Below are 25,366 nucleotides of genomic sequence, written 5' to 3' on the forward strand. Positions count from 1 at the left end.
TTTTCCGATTGAAGAAAATCGTCGCACGAAAATGTTCGCGATGTTTAATTCCATTTTTTGACGAACATGAATGTTTCAAATAGCAATCGTATGATGTCAATGTCAGATTTGACATATTCACACCAATGTTGCCATGTTTTAGAACTTAAGTAACAACATAGGCAATCTCTCGTCAATGGCATCCAGCACTTAAATAGAAAGTAAGGTTATGTGTGAAAATATAGTTAAATTACGGAATGCGAGGTTGTGGTTAATAAGGCGACTTCACTAATTTGAAAATAATTAAAATAAGAATGATAAATAGCCAAATCTAGATAAAAATAAATCTATACGTAATTAAATTTACAATATTATAGATTGAGTGCGAATTAAGAAATTATTTTAATTGTATAAAATTATTTCTATATTTGGCAACAATTTTAAATGTTTGAAACAATTACAATGCTGATTTTTAATTATGTGGATATAATTTAGTTATGATTATAAATTTTAACACTTAACTAACTTAGAATTATGGACACCAAAATTAGGGAAACGTACAAAGCAACAACGAAGTTCCTATATGATTTTCTATCGAACCTAAGTGTGGATAATTCTACTTTGACTTTCATTTGTACAAACAAGAAACGGAATCCGGTCTAGAGGCGAATTCGATTGATGACTCGAGTCCATTCCAAGACCAGTTTCTCTTCAGAACACTCTACGATATTTCCATATTTCTATTTTTTCAGTACTCCTCTGGGTTAGCACCAAGGACTCACATCCATACAGTAAATCATTCTTTTGTACAATCTTTCAGTGCTGCGTTGGAATTAACTTTTGCTTTGAGAATATTATTCAAGTACCTCAATTTTCTGGCACTTTTTGCTATCGATTTTATGGTTCTTTCATCTCTTTATCTTTATTCGTAACCAGCACTCCTAGATGGTCGAAGGACTCAATTTTTTCAAAATGATTTCCTCGTTTTCCGTCCTGAAAGGTCGTCTGCGTATGCTTCCGGTGGTAGATTACTTCTAATGTGAGGTTAAAAAATAAAGTGGATAAGGGAATCCCTGCTTCATCCTTAAGAACTTCCTGATAGCCTTAATTCATACAAAAATTTGATTTTAGTTCAATTTAGAGTCAGTTTCACCATTCTAATTAGTTTTTTTGGGAAACATAGAAATTCTAAAGCTTCTCTGTCATGAACAAGAGAAGTAGTTATAGTTTTTGGTATTATTTATTGCTCTGTTTTGTTTTTAAGTTAAAATCTGGCTCTCCGTGCTTCGCTCCTCCTTAAGCCCCCCTTCATATCCATCGAGTTCTTGGTTATGAATTGATCTCAATTGGACATGTTCATTAGGTTGATGTGGAACTAAGGAAATTCAAGCGCAATTGGTAGCTGCTCTAAGTAAACTTTAGGATGATCGTCATTAGATTACAAGGTGTGGGTATTAGATAACGAAACTGGTTATATAAACTATTTTAAACCGATCAAAAACACGTAGACGCGAAATACATTCATTTCCATACACTTATTTCAATAAATTATTAGTTTCAATGCAGTTTTTTTTTTAATAAAAGAAACAAAACAGCCTTTATATAAACGAAGGCCACAACTACACTGGTTTGTCTACAGACATGGTAGACATTGCATTCAAAAGAGTAGGTTTCACGTTAAATAACTGACATTTGGCGCGTGCGTACTTTTTCTGTACCAGCGGTAGTCTTTTTACTTATTAGACACACCTCGTATGTTATCTGAGCTTGGGAATGAATTGAATGTTGTTAAACGAGAAATTAATCGCTAATACTGAAATCATATAAATTGCTGTAAGATATCGGCGTGGATAGAAAAAGAAAATGTTTAGTAAACATTTTTGGATTCATAAACATTCTAGTATTTCAACGATTCACCCTATAGAGTTGCCTAAATAGAAACTTATTTTTCATTTGTCTACCTTTGGGTTCGAGAGAAAATAAATGAGAAATTTGGTTGAAATTTTGTTCGTTGCCGAAATTTTGCCGTTTTATACCTGTTTTTAAAAAATAAGTGAGATTTTTTGACATAAATTAATTAAAAAAAACCGACTGATTGTGTAAATAAAAATCTGATTTTTATCTTTACATTGTGGATGAACTTACGGAAGAAATAACTGTCAAATTATGTTCAATATTTGATATTTATGATATTTTTTGAAAAAAAAAAGTTGATACTTGAACAACTTTACAAAATTATTCGATTTTACTTCGAAAAATCAATGATCAAATCTTATAATTAAACGACAATTTTTATGGCGTTCATTCGAGTATGTCATAAGTCAAATTGTGGATAGATTCCATGTCATATACTACGAGTGGTGCGTTCCACTTAACACTTAACGACACTGACGTTCACCATCACGGTCTTTCCCGTTCCACTTTTCCCAGAGCGTAAAAATTGTGAACCTAAGTGAAATGGATTACGAAGCGTTTCGAACATTGTGGTAAATAATAACAAATGGCAATAGAGAAAAGAATCGAAAGCTTTAAGAGGTTATATTACAACAAATGATGAGATCTGAGATAGATTCTTACAGTTGCAATCTTTGTTGTTTTGAGACATTAGTGACGTTTTCGCCGAGACTTGCACTGGATGTTAAACTAATCTGTTATGAAGCGTAGTTTTTTTGGTCAAAGATAATGTAAAATCCGCGGAAATTTATCGAGAAATTCGACAACGAGTGTCTCTCCTCTCTACTCGAGTGTTCCGTTTTCCGAAAAGATTGAGAAGTGGAGGAAAACTTGTCATTAGTACGGTGCCTCAAACCAAGTACTGTACGCGATATTTCTAAAGAATTGAGCATCAGCGTGGGTAGTTTTCAGTAAATAATCCATGACGGGCTCGGTTACTGCAAAATTTCAGACATATAGGTACCAAGGCTTCTGAAGTTTGTATTACGAAGTTTGTCGAGTATCCTGCAGCGGTAAGAAGTGGAGAAAGAAAAACCAAAGCGCGTCAGTTAATGTTAACATTACATTGTCAGTAGGAAAGGTGTTGTGTAGAGTGTTTTGGGACATGTTCTCACTGAACAACGAACTGCTAACATTGAGTATTATACTAATTTCTTAAAAACGACGACGAAACTCGTCTACAGATCAAAACGACGCGATATTCCAATCGGTAGCGCGATATTGCTGCAAAATAACACCAGACCGTATACAGCTCAGTTTAAGATGAAACGTTGACCGAATTGGGTTTATAAACACTCGAACACCCTCCTTATAGTCCTGATTTGTCACCAAGCGATTATTAATTATTTAGTTCATTGAAAAAGGCGGATTGCGATTCGAAGCTTGATGGTTTGGGGATGTTTTGAGGCGACTGGAGACCTGGTAAAAATTAAAGAGATAAGAGAAATGTAGTTGTTTCTAGACAGCGATTTATCGGCTGAAAATTTATCTTCCAGCAAGACAAAGATCCCAAGCATTTTTTGAATCTGTGGAAAGATTATTTGGAAGAATTGGAAAGGCAGAAACTACTGAAATGGCCGTCACAGTCACCCGATTTTAATCCGATTGAAATATCTTAAAAAACGAATGGAATCAAATAGACGACGATTATTTGTAGAAATAACTATATTGTTATAAAATATTAATATCGAAATCAATCGTATTATTTTTATTTGTTGTGTAACACGAAAACTACTGGGTATACAAAAACGTTTCACCGATAATCTACATTCAAAAAGCCACTATCTAGTAAATAATTCTTTACTGATTAATCTCACCGTATTTTTTAAAACACTATATTTAATAATCGGACACTTTTACTTTATATTTCACCTTATAATTACTAAGTTTGCCACTTATTCACTGTTTAATAAAAAACGTACAAATAATTGTTTATATCTTGCAACCGACCAGCGGTTTTGCTTATAATTGTTGTATACAGAGTGAGTTTTATGTATGGAACGCCGCAATTATCTCGAAAACGGTATTATAGTGGTATTTATATTGTTGTCAGATCTTATATTTTTTAGAAATTCTTATTGTTTTTAAGTAATTTTTTGCGATGAGACCAGTATTAATGGAAACGTAATGGAAACGTAACAATCCACGTTGGATACGTCCCACACCTAATATCCCAAAAAACTGAATGTATGAGCCGTATAACAAGTCCCTCGTATACAAACATTCACAAAAATCGTACAAGCTGTTTCCGAGATAATTGAAGCGTTCTATACATAAAACTCACTTTGTATAATAAATCTAAACTATTATATCAACATGTCCTACCATAAATTGAATACTGTTGGACCCATTTTCCCTTTCTTATGGAAATGAACGTTCTGTTTCAGTATAATAACTACAATTTAAGAAATTGATTTTGGACACGGTCTTATTTACAGGTCTGGAAACCAAGTCCAATTTCCATATGGATGGATCTCTTATTGTTCGGATTTTAAGTATTTAAAATAGCCATTGCGCGGCGTTGCAATCTACAGATGGACGTGGCTAGGGAGCGGTTAAATTACGTATTAACTTTTTTTATTTATAACAATTTCTAATTGAAATAATAACTATTATTATTAGGTTCAGCAATTTGACACCATCTCTTGATTACAACGTCCACCCCGTTACCCTTCCTGTATTTGAGACCGCGGTTCCGAGTCAATAAATTCAAAAATACCTAACCTCAAATCTCGATAAATTTGAGTTTTAATTCACTTACGCAGTTATGGATTACACAAATTATATCTAAGAAAGAACAGGTTCCGATTTTAAAAAATGTAGCATAGAAATATAAAAAATGATTATAATTGATTAGAAATATGTTTTTCGTTTATATATTTTGTAATAAAAATATTTTATTTCATTTCCATAACTTCATACCTAAGGCACATCGTAGTTTTCCCCAAATACTTAGAGGCTTAAAATAATATTGTAAAATATTTTAAAAAATTAGTTTTTCAAACTATCACATTGTTTTAAACTGATGGAAAATAAATTTTATAAGTGGTTGTGTATATTCCACATCTATTTATTAAATTTATTCTCGAATTTTTATTTAAATTTATTTGTTATTTACAAAAGAAAAAAGTGCGATAAATTACATACAGATAGTTCCATTCATTATTATAATCTCAATATTCCGTAAATTCGCACTGCACTCATACCAATTAAGAAATGAAAAATAATGTTTACCCCCCGTATAAAATTCGGTAAAAATCTAAAAAACCGTCAAACAGTCGAAGCTGTCGGAAGGCGTATGTACGCAATTTCTTCGAAATATTCCTGCCAGACAGTCTGTGATAAGCAGCGGCGTCGTTTGGTGAGATTTATTTAATTCATAAATTTCTTTAAATTTAGTAAATTTAAATGGCGATCTTTAGACCAAGGGTGAATGAAGACGATGAAATTGTAGACAGTGTAGTGAGAATAAAGACATGGAGTATGAATTTTCAGCAATTGCTGAAACTGAAGCCTATTTCGAGGCAAAAGACAAACATTTTCTGTTTCTGATATTTTCTCACGTAAATAAATAGTAGTTAATAATAAACAGTACTAGTCATTATTAATAGTTTTCTTCGAATATACAGTGTGAATTCCAAAATATATACGATGGAAAACAGATTATTGCATTTTGATGGTTTTTACTTAACAAAAATCTGAATCAATCAATAGGAAAAGGGCTATTTAATTAAAAAAAAAGCTTGTTTATTTTAACAAGGCATTTTCTATCTTCTATTTCAATTTTTTTTTAATAGATGGTATGAAATATCTAATAACGAATGGAAATATCTACTTTTGAATAATCTAATTGATTAATTCTATATTTGAAAAGTATTCTTAGATTATTTTAAATGTGTCCTTCGATTTCCGTCAACCCGTTAGGCATGAAACCGTTTGTGTGTGTCTTTACATGACCGTTAGTCATGTTATGTACACCATTACTCACACTTTTACTTATCGTTTCTATTGGTTCGTTTTCGAGATCCTCAAGCTGCGTATCTTGGTTTGGTAAATGACCATTCGAAAACGCGTGACCGTTCGATACGTTCCCATTGGACACGTAGCCGTTTTGAACAGTTTCTTGTGATTGGGTTTTTAGATATTCGATGTGTTCTTTGACGACGTTTTTGAAATCGGTCTGAACTGGTAATGCATCAGTGTCACCATCTACCTAAAGAATTATTTGACGTTCGATAGATTAACAACAATTAATTACATGGTATTCCAAAATTGCGTATGGACTCTTAACTAATCAATGGACAGCACCATGAAGATGCTTGATATGAGATGATTGCAATCAATTGTCAAAGAGGGAAAGTGGATGGGTTTAAAAACTATTCAATGAAAACAAAACAAAACTAATGAGATTTGTTTGCTAAGCTGACGATGCCGTCCTTGTTGCCGATACTGAAGATCATCTCCAAAGGCTACTACGCTTCTTTAACACTCGAACAATACAACTAAACGTACTCATCAACACCGAGCAGACCAATTACCTGGTGAAGTCCAAACAACCGATACGATCTATGTTTGAAATCGATTCGATAATAATCGAACAAGCGAATCATTTTAAAGACCCGGAAACGGAAATGCGTAATCATGGAAATCTTTTTAACGAAGTAAAAACGCAGCAGAAACAAAATCAGATACTAGCAGGACACTATAGACGGCTAGAGGAGTCGAAATGGAAAAAACAAGGGCGAAACTCTACAAGAAAGAACGCGGAATAGTGATATTAAACAGTAATGTAGAATATAAGATATAAGAAGCCGTATGAAACAGAAAATTTCTTAACAAACATATAAAAATAATAGAAGACAGTAGTAATGCAAAAATGAGCAACTCAGAAGGAAAAAGACCGCATGGAGGTCCACTTAAACGTTGCCGAAGATGATGGACTTCGTTTTCTGGAGAAGACTTGCTGGAAATGAACAGGCATATGGTCATCCATGTTAGAAAGGAGAAGAAGATGAAGAAGAAGACGAAGAAGAAGAAGATGAAGAAGAAGTTGGGAAAGAAGATTGAGAAGAAGATTAAGAAGAAGAAGATGAAGAAGAAGATTAAGAAGAAGAAGATGAAGAAGAAAATTAAGAAGAAGATGAAGAAGAAGATGGAGAAGAAGATGAAGAAGAAGATGAAGAAGAAGATGAAGAAGAAGATGAAGAATAAGATGGAGAAGAAGATGAAGAAGAAGATGAAGGAGAAGATGAAGAAGATGAAGAAGAAGATGAAGAAGAAGATGATAAAGAAGATGAAGAAGAAGAAAAAAGGAAGCAATGTCAAAGAGAAAATATTAATAACGAAGGAGATAGATGATTGCACTAGTAATGATGTACTCAACTGAAACAATAACACAACAAATTCTATAGCATACAATATGGTGCAATGGGATCCTTGTGGTCGAAAAAGACGCGGTAGTTCTAGGATAAAATGGTTAAAAGAAGAGGAAGATAACCTTAGCAGAGTAGGAGTTAGAAATTAGCAGTGTCAGTCGGTGTCAGTCGGTGTCAGTCGATGACAGTCGGTGTCAGTCGGTGTCAGTCGGTGTCAGTCGGTGTCAGTCGGTGTCAGTCGGTGTCAGTCGGTGTCAGTCGGTGTCAGTCAGTGTTAATCAGTGTTAGTTAGTGTCAGTCAGATTCAGATTAATTTATACAGAGTGTGTTTTGGTTTACTATTTTTCTTCAATAAATAGATTTTAGTGCTCAACTGTTACTGGTATAGGAGTCCATACACTATGTTATGCAACACTGAAAATAATTTTTTAAAACATGACGAGTACGTTGTGAAAAATTATAAACTTACTATTGTCAATCTTCCAATACTATCCATTGCACGTAACATTGGCAAAGAAGATTGTCTAAAAATTTCCAATCTTCTTCTAAAAGCTGTTACACTGTCATCCAATCGACCTCTTCCCAATTGAAGTTTGGAACAGTCCAATAGAATGACTGCCGGTTTTTGTTTATACTGAAAAAAAAAAATTATAAAGTTATAATTGTTGTTGTTTAGCAGTAATGTTTCAATACAGCCAGGATATCTTGGATTGTTATAAAGGTGTATTTGTAATAGAATGTTACTCCTATAAGTAAGCAATTCCTGATATGATTTCTAACATAATCATCCGTACGGAAAATTCACCTTGAAGTTATAAAATGAAAAGTTTTTTGCTTATGGTACAAGGATAAAAAATGGTTGATACGTTGAAATGACCAGATTAACCTTCGATTATGAAGAAGGAAGTTGAAATTTCTACACCATAGTTTATCCCGATTAAGTAATACAATTGCCATGCCATTCCAAAATATCATTTATTTGTTTTCAAGTCGAGAACCAAAGTTTATATTCAAAAATTTTATTAAACTTTAAGTAATAGTGTTACGAATTCGTCCTTGACATGAACCGTGAAGCTGGACCTAATTAGTTAATGGAAAAATCTAAAATTTGGTGAACGCGTCGGGTGCAAAAGTTTTCGGAATTCGTCTGATGTTGTTTTTATCACAGCGACAAATTGTCTATATTTTTTTAAACTAGTTTATAGAAAATGCTTTTTATTTGTTAGTTAACTTTTTAGAATTATTGAGAAATTCTTTTTGGTCATAAATACTAGTTTATTTATAAGCTACGCAGTCATATAATTCAAAGTGAACGAAACGAGAACAGTGAAAAGTAATTTGGATAAATTAGGTGTGAATCTCTAATTATATCAGTAGTGACTAGTGTAAGTGTGTAAATGAATTGAGTAAGTAACTAACAATGCATATAAATTCATTAGAAATAGTTCGAATAAATGAGAATAGGTATGAAAGTACAAATTATTGATATTTCAATCCAGACTTGTTTTTATTCTACATAATAATTAACTTTCCAAGAATATTTTGTTATACCTGGCACGTATTGTTTCCTAATAAGAAGTAACACCAATCAATCTTCATCAATTCATTGTGTGTGAAATAAAATTAATTATACCTTCATATATAACCTCAAAATATGAGAAAAAACGTATATTTTCCCACGGATTCTTACAATATTTGTCGTCTTTGTCCTTGGAAATATATTGAATATTTGATGGGAACGTTCCAAGGAAAACGATCGTATTTTCTTTCATTTTCCTTCTAGAAACGATAGCCAGACTTATAATTATATCGTTCCAATGACATATTTAACGTAGCTATTACAGTTTTACTGGATTTTATTATGTGATATCTGTCGAAAGTCGTTATATCGGAAAAGCGTTATTAGTTTCTATTATTAATGCGAAGGAATGTAGGAAAACTTTATCTAGGATAAGAAATAAGTAATCCTGCGGCGATATACTCCAGGAACCAAGGGTTTTAACCTGACACTAGAACCAAAATAAATGATTTTTGGTATACGAGTTATTGTAATATTTTTGTCTTTTAAACGCTTTGGTTGGTTCCTCATTGAAAAGTGTATAAATTTCATGGTTTGATCTTCTATTACATCCTAACTCTACTTTCCTTCAAAAATTCTTTTTAATATTTTTCTCTCCTAGATATCTAATTTCTGTTTAGTTTTTTCGTCAACATTGTCTTATCAATTTGAACTTTTGTAGATCCTGATATCTCTATTAATACAAAAAGTGGACTCGTCGCAAAATATTACTTGAAAAATTTGGATCGTTTGATTTGATTTTTCCATAATTAGGTTTGCAAAATCTTCACGTCTATCAAAATCGTCATCTGACAATACTTGAACCAACTTTACTTTGTATAGATGGAATTTATTAACGCGAAATATCAAGTTGCTTTGATATTTGTCTAGTACTAAAGTGTGGAACATCTTCTAACAGGACACAAACATTCAAAGATTTGTTTTCAGTTGATGCAGTTTTTCTGCGCACTGATTTGGATAAATCTTAAACTGAACCAGTTAAACTTTCTTACTAATTTACTTAACAGTAAATTTGATTATGGGATTTCGGTTAGGATATAAATTATTAAAGATATTACACGTTTCTTGTCGACTTCTACGCTTGTTACCATATCCTAATATGATTAAAATATCAATTCGTTCTTTTTTCAGATAGACGATCCATTGTGATTTTCAATAAACTTAAACAATAATAATTCGTTGAAACGTCAAACTTGTTATTGTAGCTGTCATAGCCACCAAAATTTATTATTTTAATTTCGGCTGAGACAACACAAATGTAGCTAAACTCCGGAATTATGTCATTTAGGTATAGGGATCATTATTGGAAAATAAGTATTTCTTGAGAATTTCTAAAAAATATAAGATCTGACAACAATATAAATACCACTATAATACCGTTTTCGAGATAATTGCGGCGTTCCATACATAAAACTCACTCTGTATACAACAATTATAAGCAAAACCGCTGGTCGGTTGCAAGATATAAACAATTATTTGTACGTTTTTTATTAAACAGTGAATAAGTGGCAAACTTAGTAATTATAAGGTGAAATATAAAGTAAAAGTGTCCGATTATTAAATATAGTGTTTTAAAAAATACGGTGAGATTAATCAGTAAAGAATTATTTACTAGATAGTGGCTTTTTGAATGTAGATTATCGGTGAAACGTTTTTGTATACCCAGTAGTTTTCGTGTTACACAACAAATAAAAATAATACGATTGATTTCGATATTAATATTTTATAACAATATAGTTATTTCTACAAATAATCGTCGTCTATTTGATTCCATTCGTTTTTTAAGATATTTCAATCGGATTAAAATCGGGTGACTGTGACGGCCATTTCAGTACTTTCTGCCTTTCCAATTCTTCCAAATAATCTTTCCACAGATTCAAAAAATGCTTGGGATCTTTGTCTTGCTGGAAGATAAATTTTCAGCCGATAAATCGCTGTCTAGAAACAACTACATTTCTCTTATCTCTTTAATTTTTACCAGGTCTCCAGTCGCCTCAAAACATCCCCAAACCATCAAGCTTCGAATCGCAATCCGCCTTTTTCAATGAACTAAATAATTAATAATCGCTTGGTGACAAATCAGGACTATAAGGAGGGTGTTCGAGTGTTTATAAACCCAATTCGGTCAACGTTTCATCTTAAACTGAGCTGTATACGGTCTGGTGTTATCTTGCAGCAATATCGCGCTACCGATTGGAATATCGCGTCGTTTTGATCTGTAGACGAGTTTCGTCGTCGTTTTTAAGAAATTAGTGTAATACTCAATGTTAGCAGTTCGTTGTTCAGTGAGAACATGTCCCAAAACACTCTACACAACACCTTTCCTACTGACAATGTAATGTTAACATTAACTGACGCGCTTTGGTTTTTCTTTCTCCACTTCATACCGCTGCAGGATACTCGACAAACTTCGTAATACAAACTTCAGAAGCCTTGGTACCTATATGTCTGAAATTTTGCAGTAACCGAGCCCGTCATGGATTATTTACTGAAAACTACCCACGCTGATGCTCAATTCTTTAGAAATATCGCGTACAGTACTTGGTTTGAGGCACCGTACTAATGACAAGTTTTCCTCCACTTCTCAATCTTTTCGGAAAACGGAACACTCGAGTAGAGAGGAGAGACACTCGTTGTCGAATTTCTCGATAAATTTCCGCGGATTTTACATTATCTTTGACCAAAAAAACTACGCTTCATAACAGATTAGTTTAACATCCAGTGCAAGTCTCGGCGAAAACGTCACTAATGTCTCAAAACAACAAAGATTGCAACTGTAAGAATCTATCTCAGATCTCATCATTTGTTGTAATATAACCTCTTAAAGCTTTCGATTCTTTTCTCTATTGCCATTTGTTATTATTTACCACAATGTTCGAAACGCTTCGTAATCCATTTCACTTAGGTTCACAATTTTTACGCTCTGGGAAAAGTGGATTGGGAAAGACCTTGATGGTGAACGTCAGTGTCGTTAAGTGTTAAGTGGAACGCACCACTCGTAGTATATGACATGGAATCTATCCACAATTTGACTTATGACATACTCGAATGAACGCCATAAAAATTGTCGTTTAATTATAAGATTTGATCATTGATTTTTCGAAGTAAAATCGAATAATTTTGTAAAGTTGTTCAAGTATCAACTTTTTTTTTCAAAAAATATCATAAATATCAAATATTGAACATAATTTGACAGTTATTTCTTCCGTAAGTTCATCCACAATGTAAAGATAAAAATCAGATTTTTATTTACACAATCAGTCGGTTTTTTTTAATTAATTTATGTCAAAAAATCTCACTTATTTTTTAAAAACAGGTATAAAACGGCAAAATTTCGGCAACGAACAAAATTTCAACCAAATTTCTCATTTATTTTCTCTCGAACCCAAAGGTAGACAAATGAAAAATAAGTTTCTATTTAGGCAACTCTATAGGGTGAATCGTTGAAATACTAGAATGTTCGTGAATCCAAAAATGTTTTCTAAACATTTTCTTTTTCTATCCACGCCGATATCTTACAGCAATTTATATGATTTCAGTATTAGCGATTAATTTCTCGTTTAACAACATTCAATTCATTCCCAAGCTCAGATAACATACGAGGTGTGTCTAATAAGTAAAAAGACTACCGCTGGTACAGAAAAAGTACGCACGCGCCAAATGTCAGTTATTTAACGTGAAACCTACTCTTTTGAATGCAATGTCTACCATGTCTGTAGACAAACCAGTGTAGTTGTGGCCTTCGTTTATATAAAGGCTGTTTTGTTTCTTTTATTAAAAAAAAACTGCATTGAAACTAATAATTTATTGAAATAAGTGTATGGAAATGAATGTATTTCGCGTCTACGTGTTTTTGATCGGTTTAAAATAGTTTATATAACCAGTTTCGTTATCTAATACCCACACCTTGTAATCTAATGACGATCATCCTAAAGTTTACTTAGAGCAGCTACTAATTGCGCTTGATTTTTCTCTGTTCTATATCATTCTAATAAACATGTTCCAAACATGTCCAATTGAATTAAGATCTGGACAAAATTCTGATCACAACGAGCCACGTAAGGGTGAGTATTATCGTACATGGTTTGAACAGTTTGACTGTACTAGAAAAATGATTTTAGTAGCCTCAATATGATGAATTGATAAAGTAGAAACTTCTTTTTCTCGTCATGAAAATTTCTTATTCACTGAGTACAATTTATTGCTTTAGTTAGTTTGATTGACGAGTTGGTACCTACTGACAAATTTGATTATATATTAACTACAAATACTGAAGGAAAACCACTAAAATGCGCAGAAGATAAACAGCAACTCAGATCTCCGATAACGATTTTGGGAAAGTTTTCTTTATCATATACCACGTTTAAAAAAAAAACTTACCCTTGATTCAAACTCGGCAATTTGCGCCATATCCCTCGGATATCCATCCAAAATCAAACCTTCCTTTCCTATATTCTCGTTCATTATTTTCTCCACTTGTTTCGAAACGAAATTCTCCGGCGCCAATTCCCCGTTACTGATACATTCCTTCAATTTCGCTATTTCTTTATTTTTTTTCGCGTCCGGTTGATCTGCAATAGATCTCAGTATTCTTCCAAGACTGGCATGCTGCCATCCGGTTTCACTAGAGACGTTTTGACACAACACCGCTTTGTTGCTACCAGGACCACCGATCACCCATAATACCAACGGATAAGCTTTCGTGGGTGATCTGAAGTTTGGTATAGTGGGATTAACTGAAATCACTCTAGTTTTCGGCCGGTCCGGTATTAATTGAGATCTTTCTGCTGTGGGTGTTGATGTTATACGAGTAGACGACCCATCAGGCTGGAAAATACGTGAAAGTATTATATACAGGATGTCGCAGAACGTGCGTTTATTAAGTACAAGCTTAAAAAATGAATACGTAAGGTATTTTTAAAATTAAAGATATGTAATTAGATAATTGAATGAAGTTTATTTTTCTAAGATAACATCATCTAAATGACGGTTATATCGAAGACGGAACTCCTCTAAACTCAGCGCAGATTTGTGAAAACTCTTGTAAATAAATCTGGAGTGATTGTTGTCATTTCCTGGTGGAAATTTTCCTTTAGCTGACTAATATCCCTCGGATTGTTTATGTATATTCTATTTGAGGTGTCGCAACAAAAAAAATCATGTCAGGGCTACGTGAGGACCAAGGGGTATAACCTCTTTTGGAAATTAGTCTTGCAGGAACATCTGAATCACAGCCGTCATAGAGTCATTTAATGTGTGACACTTTTGTTGGAACCAAGTTTTCGTATTCGTTATTCTTGATTTCGCAAGTTCTGGAGTCAAATATCCTTCTAACATCGCAACATAGCGGTCGGTGTTTCGTCCTCGCGAATCTTCAAAGGGCATATAATCCCTTCGCTTGATATTCCTCCCTATACCATAACTTTCGAACTACGTAATGGTTATTAATGTTTCATTTTTGGATTTTTTTCGGTCCAATAACGACAATTTTGACAATTTACGAACCAATTTAAATAAAAATGAAGCTCATCTGAAGAAAGGATTTTATCAAAAGTGGAAAATTGTCCAAGTCTAAGTCGGTATATTTTAATTTCTGTGTTAACTGGAGCTTATAAGGATGCAGTTGAAGTTCCAACTTCAAAATTCGATGTAAACTTCGTCAAGACAAGTTTAAAGCAGTCGATCGCTTCCTGGTAGACACATGCGGGTTTTCTCGTACTGACTTCTTCATCCTATGAATATCGTCTGTGCTGCTAGACGTCCTTGGACGACCTTTTGCTAGTGGTGGTCTCTTCAAAACGCTTAGCCCATATTTCAATTAAATTTGCACTAGGAACTTCATTGACGTGTCTTAATCTATATTTTGAACGATACAGTCGTTTTGTCAAGACGTGCGATCACAAAAATGGCGACGCTTTCCGTCGAAGCGACTCATAGCCCACGCACGGTTTACTTCTCGCGAAAAAAGACGATGCAATATGCACGTTCTATTGCGCCACCCTGTAGGTAAACGTTTTTTCATTAAAATGACTTACCACTAATGGAAGTTCACTTGTTACAACATCGTCAGGTACAGGAGCTACTTTTCCATTAGCGAACAACGGAGGATTATCCTGCATTCCTAGGATTCGTATTATAGCAGCCTTGAAGTCTTGGTAAACTTCCGCTGGAACTCTTTCACCGTTTATCTGAAAGAATTCATTTATTTTGTTGCTATATTACAAAAGCTATAGCGTGAATTTTCTTGTACCATTCTTATAAAAAGTGATTTAGGAAATACAGGGTGTCCCAAGACGAGTTAAAACAATCTGTATATGGCAAAATATTTATAGTAGAATCATTAAAATTTCTACGTTTCGGTTTTCTAACAGAAGTCGACTGTAACTTTGTTATTTTAAATAGAACACCCTGTATATTAATTGATTTTTGAAATTTACGAAAAATTTAAGTATACTTTTGTCTAAAAACTTTTTTCGAAAAATGCATACTTTTTGAGTTATTAATTTTTTTGTAAAAAATTTGACAGTTGCAGGCGCTTATAAATTATTTTTTCACGAGAATACCCTTAAAGATATGAAAATTATTACTGTTCAGTTGGTTTTAGCAAGGTCGAACGTATTTGAATCTATGTTGAAAAATTTTTCATTTTATACAGGGTGTGTATGAAAAGAGTTCAAAATTTCACTTCATAAATATCGAATTTCTTCATTTTTTTAAATACCACCACCCGATTTTTTTTATTTAAATGTGAAAAATAAGGCAAATTCATGTATACTTTTCTATACCTGAACCTTACTGTTATCCAGATATTAGATCACACCAGCATTTCTAAAAATTTACAGAAAACATTTAATATCTTGATAACGGTAAGGTTTAGGTATGGGAAATTATGCATAAATTTGCCTTATTTTTTACCCCTTAAATGCATCAAAATAGAAAAAACCGGGTGGTTCTATTTAAAAAAATGAAGAAATTTGATATTTATTAAGTTAAACTTTGAACACTTTTTAAACACACCCTGTATAAAATGAAAAATTTTTCAACATAAATTCAAATACGACTGACCTTTCTTAACGCAACGAAATAGAAATAATTTTTATAATTTTAAGGGTATCCTAAAAAAATAATTTATAAGGGTCTGCAACGGTCAAATTTTTTACAAAATAATCAATAACTCAAAAAGTATGTATTTTTCGAAAAAAGTTTTCAGATAAGAGTATCCTAAAATTTCATTTAAATTTTAAAAATGTATTAATATATAGGGTGTTCTATTTAAAATAACAAAGTTACAGTCGACTTCCGGTAGAACCGGAAATCGGCCATCTTTGAAAATATTTTATTTAGAAATATCGTATCCGAAAACCCAAACGTAGAAATTTTCATGATTTTACTATAAGTATTTTGCCATCTATTACGTGTATCATCAACCAGTTTTGACATCGACAAATACAAACAAATATTTATAATTAAATATGGATTTATTGTTTTTCAAAATAACCTCCAAAATATGTGATTTGAACGCATAAACCTCTTCTTCAGATATAGCTAATCCAATTTTGGAACGGAAGTAAGTTATAAGTAGTAAGAAGTGTACGACATCTTGTACGTCAACTGTCATCAGGAGCAATCGCTACCTTGAATGTTTTCTATCTACTGTCACCAGCGACATCTGTTACGTGTATAACAAACCACCATTTTGAGTACTATATGTTTTATATACCCATCTGTCTATGATTCTATGTAAGTCATCTGTCACATGCGTCAACAATTTTGTGTACTGTGATGTCTATGATCGAACCCAATATGTTTTTTCTTAAATTGTAGTTTGTAGAAAACAAAACTTTCAATATCTCTAAAAACTATACCAATTCGCATTAAACTGAAGTTATAAGGGAAGAAGATGAAGACCAAGAAAAAGTTGAAGAAGGGCCTAGAAGATATAGCAGAAATGCGGGAAAAAGAATTAAGAAACGACCTACGTTAAGATAGATATTAATGGCGGTTATGAATCGTATAAAGAAACTAATAACGACATAATTTAATTTTAAATCATCACATTAGGTTAATACGACACTGTATTAATATGTTTATTGCTTAAACATTTCGTTTAGGCGGTAATTCTGACCGGAAATGGTTCGGAAAAACTACTCGTATTTCCTAAAGACAGAAAGCAATTATGTGGAATGAAAAGAAATAGAACAAATCTTGTTGGACAATAAATACCGATGCAGATCGTATTTCCACGAGCACGCAATTTTGTAATATTAATTTAATCGTGAAATTCCGGTTTTTATGGTAATTTTTTCTCTTATTATTTTTCTTGAAGTATTTTTGGACTAGTCATAATAAAATTAAGTTGTGAAACCTCGTTTCGCGTTTATATTTAGTCTCAAAAGATTGTTTCACGTGACTAGTTTATATACGCAATTTACAACAATTTTTTTATGTTTATTTCATTTAAGAAAACAAAAACTCAATTCTAACTGCAAAGCAATCAAGACTAAGAAAAAAACAACTATCCTTGTGATTCGTTGATACTTCAAAGACGTACCCAGGATCAGAACCAGAAATTTCAGCTGATATTAAAAGTTATAAATTATTTGATTTATTAGATTGCACAAAAGGATTCTGCCAGATTAAAATTTCAAAAGGAACTCAAAAAATATTAACTTTTGCTACCCCATATTCTTTAAAATCGATGGCATTTTAATATCAGCAAAAATTAGAACAAAACTACAAAAAAAAATTCAAGAAATGAGACTTCAAACTTAATAAAAATAAATGAGTGTTTGAATCGGAATGAACACAATTCCTGAGGAACATGGCTTCAGCAGCAGAAGGAATAGATCCTAAAGATGAACACACAAATGAATAAAACAGATCTACAAAAACTACTAGTACAAGTTGTGCGAAGTATTGAAACTATATGATGTAAAAAAACCTGTCACATTAAGGGTCAAGTCAAAAAAAACTTCCGCTCTCCTTCAAGAAGGACAACCAGTAGCCTATGGGGCAACAGCTTTAACCAAACCGGAACAAAATTATCCACAGATTGTAAAAGTACACAGTTTGGATTTAAGAAGTTTCTTATGGTAAAGGATGGAATCGGACTATGAATTACTTGAAACAATCTTCAAGAAAGCTGCATAAGTGCATAATATTTAATATTGTACCATAGCAAAGACACAAAAATACCCTTAGCACATCTTCTTAGTCGAGATTGCGATCCATTTGATTTGAAATATTAACAAAAAGAAATTTTGGAAATTGCAGTAATGTCACAAAAGAAGATCCTTTGGGATTTCCGGATAAAGTCAATGAACTTCCCATAGAACCATAACAATATTTCAGCTTTAAAGAAGAATTGAATTATGTAAAGGAAAATTGTAGTGCCCAAATCACAGATTCGTCAAGGACATCCAGGTATACACAGAATTCTCTATTGGAAGGGACTTTTTGAAATGCCTACTATGTCTGCTATGGTCTTCGCAGGTCGATGACCATTTTTTTCCATGTTCATTATTGATTGCTGCTAAACAAATACCGAACAACATGGCGTCTTCAACCTAGAAAAAAATGCCTACTTTCAATCAATTATTATCGTCTCTAGGTCAGGTCAGGTACTTCTGGAACCATCCTCGTAATTCAGCCATGCTCTTGTGATTCTCAGATCATCTGGTCTCATATAGACACTCGATAAACTAGAAGGAATGTTCCTGCGGGCAATCGACTCACGAAAGAAAGATACTGTATCCTTAACTGTTTCAATTCAATTCCTTAATTTGCTAGCGTCATTAACTACAAGATGTTGTGTCCCAAGCAATGTAAAAATAAAGATTCGTTGTGCTCAAAATGGCTTGTGCACAACCTTCTTTTCCAGTCATCGTAGAACATGCGTCAAATCCAAATCCAACAGAACTTTCTGCTGGAAGATTCGGATCAATTAAAAAACTTGCGTGCTAGTAATATCTTGAGATTCCAGCTCAACATAAACAAATTCCTTTCTGATTTTTTCTTGATTTTTATCATTAAATCGCAATTCAATAGAAAGCTGTTGATGACTATATTTGTTTACTTCAATCCACTTCTGGTGACTAGTTTGCAGCAGTACATCAACTGGAAAGTTCTAAAGGAACGATTTTGTATTAAATGTTTTGTATTATCTTTAAACTTCATCTATGACCCATATGATAAATGACCCCCTAATTATGGATTTACAAGCGAAACCGAGCTCTTTATCGAGAAGCTTCGAATTCTAGAAATGTCGAGATGGCTGTTAAAAAACAAAACAGATCTTTTAAGCAATTATATCTTTGAAAAGCGACAAAAAAAGTGAGCAGAAAACAAAAAAAACATCGTCAAACTTTAGCTTCGATACATATTAGAACAGAACCGGCTTCACGGTCTATATCAGTGGGTGACATCGCAATTTATGGTATTCTGCTTTTGACAGGCAGTTGCTACAACTGCGAGCACGTTTCAAAAACTTTTTACTTCATTCTTATTCACTAAGGTTCACAATAAATTTTTTTTGTAATATTTATATGTGTGGACAAGGAAAATCAGTGTAAATATTGAAATTATAATAGAAACAATACTTACTGATATTAACATATTGCTTTGATCGAAATATTCAGCTACAGGGATGACGTTCCTGTAAAAATTATTGAGTTCCATACGAGCTAACGATAAAACCACTTGACCTAATTTGGCACCATAATCTATTTGTCTTTCCAAAATTTTTTGTCTCCACGATATTAAAATTACACCTTGGACAGTTTGTATCTGGAAAAAAAATCGTTTTGGGCTTAAGAACTTCTCTTTTCGAATATCTGAAGATCTCGGTAGGTATTCAATAGATATCTTTCTATCTAACCATTACTCAATAAGTCGTGTGACACATTTTTTTGCCAAAAATGAGCAATACAATCATTTCAACGCTCCCTTAACTTTCGATGACGTGTTTGTAGAAGGATTTGTCTTTTTCTCATAATAGGGCTTCAGTCTCAGCTATTACTTCTTCATTCCAGCTTAATTTTTTTACCAGCGATCTTTTTTTGAAATCAGTAGTCACTGGGGGCCAAATCTGGTCTATACGGTGGATGAGGAAGCTATTCGTTCAATTTAACCATCCTTACCATCGATTTGTGAATCGGTGTATTGTCTTGGTGAAACAGTGGTTTTTTCTTCGACATATGAGATTGTTTTTCCTTGATTTTTACATTAAAACGATACAAGAACCCTATGCAGTATTTATTATTGATTGTATGTCCCTTTTGGAAATAGTCGATGAATAATATTCCATGTAAATCCCAAAATACTGAAGCCATAACCTTCCCAGTTGACTGTTATGTCTTCGGATGCTTCTGACGTGGTTCACCAGCTGCAGTCGACTTAGATGATGATCGTTTTGATTCATGAGTGAAGTGATGGATCCATGTTTCATCTATTGTCAAATATTAACGAAAAAAATCTGATTTATCACGTGTAAATATGGCCAAACACTGCTATGAATCATCAACACATTGTTGTCTTTGATCGAGTGTCCTAACTTAACTTATGGTCAAATGTTCATGTACAATTGTAAACACACTCCTTCTAATATCTTTAACGAAATTTCAATTTACGATTATATATGACCAATTTGTGGACTTTTTTGATGTTTTATCGACGACCATTGTTTTGAGAATAACAGAAATAGCTTACCTTAAATGGCTGTCACTTTTTTCCGACTAATCGAAATGTTATGACATTTTAGACATAGTCTTTTGAAAGTTGGTACTTCATAAACGTCATATGGATTTGACAATGACGGCGCCATCTGTGCGTCAGTCACACGACTTATTGAATGATGTTTTATACCTGCAACTTCTAATTTCTGCCATTAAATTAACACTCACAATTACACCGTTTAAGATTCGGTCTCTGAAGACGATTATGTGATTATAAAAACGCGTATACTTCATATATTTTTACTTGACGTACTATAAAAAGTACCAAATGAATTGCGAACGAAAAACTGATCTACAGGAGCGAGTTTTACAATTTTAGCATAGCTTTGTTCGCGGTGGTTGGTTTTAATACATTCCGAAAATACTCAGACTATACATTTGGATGTATTCAAATTATGTTTGGAATTAGATAATTTGAATCACGATCTGATGACAGATTTTAGACTTTAGAGGTGCGTTCTTACAAGTCGAATTCTGTTCACATGTGTACTAAAAACTGTTCAACCACTCTCAGTATTAAAAAGATGGCGTCAAATGTTGTAGTTAGTGAAAATAATGACAATTTTGTTAAAACAAAAATGTTTAATTCAAATCGAGATTCTGGGTCAGAGAATGGATTCTAAGAAGAAATCAGTTGGGAACATCAGAAGACTTGTTAAAGGATCTAGCGCTACAGGATAAAGAAGAATATAGAAACCACTTGAGAATGTCTGCAAAAAAATTTAAGGGGAAAAGTTCAAGGTGGTCTAAAAAAACAACATACAGTAATGCGTCAAGAACTCCCGCCAAAATTAAACTTGCAAATAACTTATAGATACTTGGCTACAGGAGATTTATTTTCCACATTGAGTTCTGTTTATTGGATATCTAAATATATCATATCCAATTTTCTACAGGATGTAAAAAAGTACGTAAAAAATTATTATTAATATAATTAACATTTATATGGCGGAGGACGCTAAGACCTCGGTTCCAGTGATTAAATACCAGTCAACGTCCTTAAATGAATGTCATCAGATTTTTCCTGTGAATCCTCGCAGTCCTATTCTTGGTTTATAGCTGTAAAGAACCGATTGGAAACTGATGATGACCAATTTTGTTGAAACAAGAGCCGAAAAATGTTTAATTTAAATCGAGATTCTGGGTCAGGGAATGGATTCTAAGAAGAAATCAGTTGGGAACATCAGAAGGCTTGTTAAAGGATCTAGCGCTACAGGATAAAGAAGAATATAGAAACCATTTGGGAATGACTGGAAAAAAATTTAGTGAACTCCCGGGAAAAGTTCAAGGTTTAAAAAACAACATACAGAAATGCGTTAAACATTTCCGCCAAAATGAAGGAGCCGATTTGAGCCGATTTGATATCCTCTGTACCCATTCCACAAACCAGCGAATGTTCTTTTTTGCACATTGTTCTGATTAAATTGATTTTATTCTTCATATCAGCTGTAGTAAGACCTCTAATGTCCATTTCCTTCAAAATACATTTTAATGCATTTTCCCTTGCACATTTTTCTTTCACCAATGAAATTTGCGATAAAGTTTCAAAAATTTGTAGACAACACATAAATAACCGCACATAAAGCAATAGAAAACTATAATGTTCAACCGAAGATTAATTGAATTGTGAAGGCTTACACGTTTCAACTTGTTAGCGATTTGCATTGCGATAAAGTTTGACTAAATCAATCTTCTATTAACCAATTAAAAAGTTGTACAAATATGTTAAAGCAAACGTTCCCACGACTACTTTTTCGATCAACAAAATTGTGACAAGTACTTTAACGGTAGAGAGAAGTCTGAAGTATGGTTAGCTTATGGTAAGATAAAGCGTATTAGTTTTGATATTTTGACGAAATTTAGATCACGAGTTGTCTCGAGCAACAGTTTTTTTTTATCGTGGTACGCTTCACTTCAGTAGAACAGTTTCGCTAAGGTCTCAAAGACCTTGCTTATACTACAGAATACAATGGACTGTAATTGGAATATTATTGGTTATAGACCACAAATCCAATCATTTTTGGTATAAATATCTTGAGTAGATGTTCTTATGTAGCTATAAGAATCATCATCATTCAATCTACATCAACAGAATACAGTAAAAGGTCAAAGACAAACCCTAGTAATGATGTATTCATGGTGTACTGATGGTATTGTTCAATTTGTAAGTATCATGGTGTATCATGTCCGGGTACATCATAACACCTTTTTCCTATCTATTTTTGATGTTTACTGTATCTGTACAAATGATTTTAGTAGCCTTAGTATAATAAATTGACTATACTTCGAATACTAAGGCTTTTTTTGATTACGCGACGTATAGGCCAGTAAAAAGGGCTAGGAGCTTCAATTTAAATTGCTCCTGCGACATTTTTTTTAAATTGTAGGTCGTAACGTGCACAAAACTTATGAAGAATCTTGTCACCCCCTAAGGGGAGTGCGACCCTCCCCCAAAAAACTTGTTTTTGGGGGTAATATCAGAATATTTCAGATAATCATTGTCTTATCAAAAAAATAGATTAAGAAAGGGCACAAAATTTTATAAAAAAAAGGTCCTTACAACAATTTCGCCAAATTGCACCGTATTCCTGAAATAAATTGTTGAAAGATTGCGCGATTGCATGGCACGCGGCAAGGTGCATTTTTTCAACCAGCGCGGGGAATAAAAATCCATACCTCCCGATAGAAATGTCCGATTTTGACGAATCCTACGTCATTTTGAAGATAAATATTTCAGCTTTCTATTGACGTATTATTATCTCTCATACGCAAAGTGAGCAGCTGCAAAATTGTAACTTAAGCTCTCATTACACGACTATTTCTAACTGCGTGAAATAATACTCGAGATCACTAAAATCTTGTTTCTTTCTTTGTAGCGAGTAAAATTAAGAGTTGAGGAGTACTTAATTGTTAAATTCTATAGCATTTAGTCGGTACCAGTAATGCTGGTTTCAAATACCATTATTTTCGAAAGTTCGCTTTTTTTGGTTATAAAATCTTGATAACTTCAAATGTTGATATCTCAGGAATAAACGCACGTATTAACATTAATCAAAGTGGAATCTGCAGAGGAATATCTACTCTTTTTGAAAAACTTTATAAAAATTCGCTTACTTGCAGGGTTTTTAAATAAAACTCAATCTTGTAGTAGCTGAAAACATAACTCTGTCGACGTTTACTCGCATTGCATCTTATCCGGGGCGAAAATAAAATCAGTCCTTGGAGGAATATCGGCATTTAATAACGGTGAAATCAAAAGAACTATTCAGCAATGTATCTGGGAGGAACGCATTCAAATTCTAATATCTGTACATTGTCGGCCGGGGACCTAGTCCGAGCGGCAGCTGGCCGGCCGCTGTATGTGTCGTGTCTGTGTGTGCGTAGTGTGCGGATTCTATTGAAATGCCAGTTCAAGCTGCTTCAAATTCGATTTTGAAGATGTATTATAGATAACTGTACATGCAAAAAGATGTACCAGCATTTGTAATAAAATGTACGACAAAAATTTGCCGGGTGATAGTCCCAGACTGTGAAAACGAAACGCAGATAGTGACGATAATAGGGATGATGAGGACGATGATTAAATAAATGTATTGTTCTACCCGTTTCTTAATGGTGATTTTTCGATAATTCATTCCTTTGTATCCTTCCTCAATATTCATGAAAAAAAAAACACTTATCCGTTAGGTCCGGTATCTACGTTTGACTTAACTGAATTTATTAATAAAAACGATTCACTTAACTGGAATTTCAAAACTCAATAACGATATTTCAGATATCTCTAGAAAACACTCCCAAGAAAGACATTTTATCGATTTGGGGAGGAAGTATGTGTTAACATCGTTGCGAGGAATTGTTTTCTATTTTTCACGTTTGTTTTCATTCATATTTATAGCCCAAAACTGATAAATTGCACGTTTTTTTGGAAGATACCACCCAAAAATATGTTTTTTCCATTTTCCATTTCCCTAAAATTGTTGGTTATGATTCAGTACACTGTGATGACCACAAAGCAAAAAAAAATCGTAAGAGCAATTTAAGTTGAACTTTTGGGAGCAAATTTGCTCTATTTACTGGCCTAGTTGTTAATTATATCTGGATCGATAATTTTAAAAGTTATTTTTTAAATTCTTGTTGCTCAAGAGAAAAGATTAATTAATCTTTATAATGGTTGTAAAGAAAAATTGAATTACTTGAATTGTGAGTACCGAGTTGAAGTCAATAATCACATCATTATGTTTAAATCGGGGATTTCTTTCGAAGGGATTCACAAATAACTTTGAACATCGTTGCCGTTAATATCAATACAATAGATAAGTTAATATGTTAGTTTGATGTTACCTTCTCCGAGTATTCGACAACGTCCCGCATATTCCTTGGATATCCTGATATGAGGTAAGTTTTTGCTTTTGGTGACATCTTCATTTCCAGCATGAGTACCTCTGTTACCGTTTTACTAGAAAGAACACCGAAGTCTGGCATATCTACGTGAAAAAATAAACATGAGTCAAAATCAGTATTTATTATTAGATTTCGCTTTTTTCGTAACGTGTTTGCGTATAAGATTTCATCCAAAATATTAATGTTGAATCAGATGGTGTTAGAGTTGATGTTACTAAAGAATCAAACAACGATTGTTCAAAATAAGTCCAATTAAATCAGAGATAATTGTTCGAAATGTCTTCAGATAGCAAATCAGACATTCTATTTGGAGTAAAACAACCTGCAGATCCTGCAGGAAGGTACAA

The 25,366-nt window shown here is 33.2% G+C and overlaps 1 protein-coding gene across 1 annotated transcript in view; it reads right to left on the reverse strand.

Moving 5' to 3' along the window:
* Positions 1–5,693: 5,693 nt before the first annotated feature.
* LOC130899551 (adenylate kinase isoenzyme 5) overlaps positions 5,694–25,366 on the reverse strand; it is a 40,841-nt gene continuing 21,168 nt past the window's right edge. The window contains exons 4-9 of the mRNA XM_057809562.1: positions 24,960–25,102; positions 19,489–19,671; positions 14,922–15,074; positions 13,267–13,713; positions 7,777–7,941; positions 5,694–6,145 (exon numbers count right to left, since the gene is read on the reverse strand). Coding sequence (XP_057665545.1) covers positions 5,822–6,145; positions 7,777–7,941; positions 13,267–13,713; positions 14,922–15,074; positions 19,489–19,671; positions 24,960–25,102 — 1,415 coding nt within the window. The 3' untranslated portion in view covers positions 5,694–5,821. The remainder of the gene's footprint in view (positions 6,146–7,776; positions 7,942–13,266; positions 13,714–14,921; positions 15,075–19,488; positions 19,672–24,959; positions 25,103–25,366) is intronic.

This window comes from Diorhabda carinulata, chromosome 11 (assembly GCF_026250575.1).
Source record: "Diorhabda carinulata isolate Delta chromosome 11, icDioCari1.1, whole genome shotgun sequence".
Classification (NCBI taxonomy): Eukaryota; Metazoa; Arthropoda; class Insecta; order Coleoptera; family Chrysomelidae; genus Diorhabda; species Diorhabda carinulata.